Here is a 2,949-nt window from a genome sequence, read left to right on the forward strand (position 1 = left end):
AGCCCTGACAAAAAAGATTTACATACTATGTATACTTTGTTCCTAGCTATATCTTATTATGCTAATTTAGTTGCTATTTTTTTTTTCAAAAAAATCAAGATCTATAGTCAAAATTAAAAGGAAATGAAATAAAATGTATGGACTGATGCATACACATTTCTGGAAAAAATCAGGAAACATGATGTGTATCGGTGAAAAAAATATTGAAAAATTCTTAATATATTAAAATGTTAGTCATGACACAGACATTGATTTGAGTGCCCAAATTCCAGAAAATAATGACCTACAGTTAAAAATCCTTAGGGAAATGATTAGTTTATTATCCTCTTTTGGTTTCCCTGGTAGGAGATATATTTACATATCTATTTATCCATAGCCATGACAATCTGCAAAGAATGAATACACTGAGTGAAGACTCTTACCCTCATTTGTAAGTTATCCTAAGCAGTTTTAGACCCATTCCATGTTACTGAAGGCAGTTTTTTTGGGTATGGAAACATCCAATAATTATTGTATTTCATTATTAATTTTCAAACTAAACCGGTAAGCTAAAACATTTTCATCTATAATTGCAATATTTGTAAATTTTAACAATTCTCAAATAGAAACAAACTAATTTATAAGGAAAGTACTTCACCACAAGAATCATATTTTTAATGGCAAACAATTTTTAATTTGAGCTTCAACACTAATGGTAAATCTCTGCTAAAATATTTTTTTTTCACTCTATGAAACAGTGTGTAAACCAATAAATTGGTAGAATTGCAAAAGATATAAATGGATATCTTAAGAGGTTGTAAGTATAAATAAAGGATGGTGATAGTGTTTACATTGCATGTTACGTTAAATACAATTTAAAGGAAAATCTTTGAATTCAAAAACGAGAGATTGAAAAAAATTAGCTCAATTTTGTTCGTATATCTGGAGTAAAAGGAAGTGAGATGAGGCAAGATATCTATTGAAGAATATAAAGAAAATTAACTCTTCGGAACTAAGATTTTTGTGAAAATAAAGCTTAAAAAGATGAAGAATATCATAGAAATTAAAGGGAAAAAAGGGAATATCTATTTGAAGTTACAAATGGATACACTGTTATTATAAGTGACTCCTATGTTATTTTCTTTCATATATAGTGAAAGTGTATATTCACTTCTCCGAGAAAAAAACAACCCTGTGTACCAAATTCATAAAGGCTTTTATCACTTGCTGGTTCCGTAAGCTGTAGATGAAAGGGTTCAAAAGTGGTGCTACAGAGGTATTGAGTAGTGCAATTCCCTTGGAAAAAGATATTCTTTGTTTGACTGAAGGTTTAACATACATGAAGATGCAGCTGCCATAAGAAAGGGATATCACAATCATGTGAGAAGAACACGTTGAGAAAGCTTTTCTCCTCTGATTACTTGAGGGGAGTTTTAGAATCGTTAATGCAATATAGGTATATGATATTATCACCATCACCAGCGTGACCACCAGAGTCACTGAAGCAGATATGAATCCCACCGTCTCAATGAGATGTGTGTCCGAGCAGGAGATCTGCATGAGGGCAGTTGTGTCACAGTAGAAATGATCAACGATGTTGGAGTCACAGAAATCGAGCTGCAGGCCTAAGAGGAGAGGTACAAAGATGGTAAAGAACCCAGCGATCCAACAACTGAGGACAAGCTGAATGCAGATCTTGCTGTTCATGATGGCTGTGTAATGCAGGGGCTTACAGATGGCAACATAGCGGTCATAGGACATTGCTGCCAGCAAGTAAAATTCCGATGCTCCAAGAAGGAAGACAAAAAATACCTGAGCAGCACATCTGCTATAGGAAATGGTTTTGTCCCCAGTTGCCATCATAACCAGGAAATTAGGGATGCATGTAGTAGTATAGGAAATTTCTAAGAAGGAAAAGTTCCGAAGGAAAAAATACATGGGGGTCTTGAGGTGAGGATCCACCAGGGTGAGTGTAATGATGATCAAATTGCCAGTGATGCTTAGCAAGTAGGTGAGAAGAAGGAAGATAAATAATACAACTTTCAATTGTGGGTCATCAGTCAAACCTGCTAAGATAAACACTGTCACTTTTGTATGGTTTCCCATTAATTTCCTTTACTTTTCCAGGTCTACATAGGAAAAAAGAAAAAGAAAAAGAAAGGAATAAAGGAAAGGACAGAAGGAAAAAACAAATGAAGGAACAAAAGAAGAAAGGCATTTCAATTAAAAATTAACATTCAAAATATGTTTAAAGTTAGAAAAATGATACTTCAGATAGAATAACATAAAGTTCATTCACGTTTTATAGAAGGCATACCAGTAATAACATTAGTTTGCTTTTCCAGAGTATCTGGACGGAGAATTCCATCTGCAGTTTGCAATTCTACTAGAAAATAACCAAATAATGATCGCAAGTGTTAATTGTTTTATGTGATGAATTAGAGGGAAATTAAAGAGGCTTTTAAAACATGGAAAAATATTTTTTTCACTCTATATTGTGTGCATGAGGTGTAATGGATACCAATTCCTGTTGAATCAAGAAGTTTGCATAATAAAAGAAAAATTATGTATTTACAAGTAAATTAGCCCATATTTTGCATTTAACACACAAGCACACATACACACATGTGCCTCGTACACCTTTACAATTCTAATCAAATAATCAAGTCAAATGCCTGATTTTTGTGTCATTTTGTAAATTTGTCCCCAGTTGCCATCATAGCTATGACATCCAACCTCAGAGAAGTATATATAAGACATCAGTGATATATTAATTTCCTAATCTTAGTATTTCCATTTCCTCAATCTGTTAACAACCCCATTCTCCTTACTTTTTACTCCAAAATAAAAATCAGCAGAAACACTCTTATAATTTTTGTATGTTATTAAATCTGTAGTTTTCTTATGAATATTATACTTCTGGGAATAGGCCACGTAAAACAGAGTGAAAATGAGAATACAGGATACAAG

General features: G+C 33.0%; 1 protein-coding gene across 1 annotated transcript; it reads right to left on the reverse strand.

Annotated features, from left to right (window-relative positions):
• Positions 1-817: 817 nt before the first annotated feature.
• LOC110258872 (olfactory receptor 6C74-like) lies at positions 818-2,173 on the reverse strand. The gene has a single exon (XM_021082114.1). It carries the CDS (start codon positions 2,083-2,085, stop codon positions 1,147-1,149), a length of 939 nt encoding a protein of 312 aa, XP_020937773.1. The 5' UTR covers positions 2,086-2,173; the 3' UTR covers positions 818-1,146.
• Between the last annotated feature and the right edge of the window lie 776 nt (positions 2,174-2,949).

Source organism: Sus scrofa, unplaced genomic scaffold, assembly GCF_000003025.6.
Source record: "Sus scrofa isolate TJ Tabasco breed Duroc unplaced genomic scaffold, Sscrofa11.1 Contig524, whole genome shotgun sequence".
Classification (NCBI taxonomy): domain Eukaryota; kingdom Metazoa; phylum Chordata; class Mammalia; order Artiodactyla; family Suidae; genus Sus; species Sus scrofa.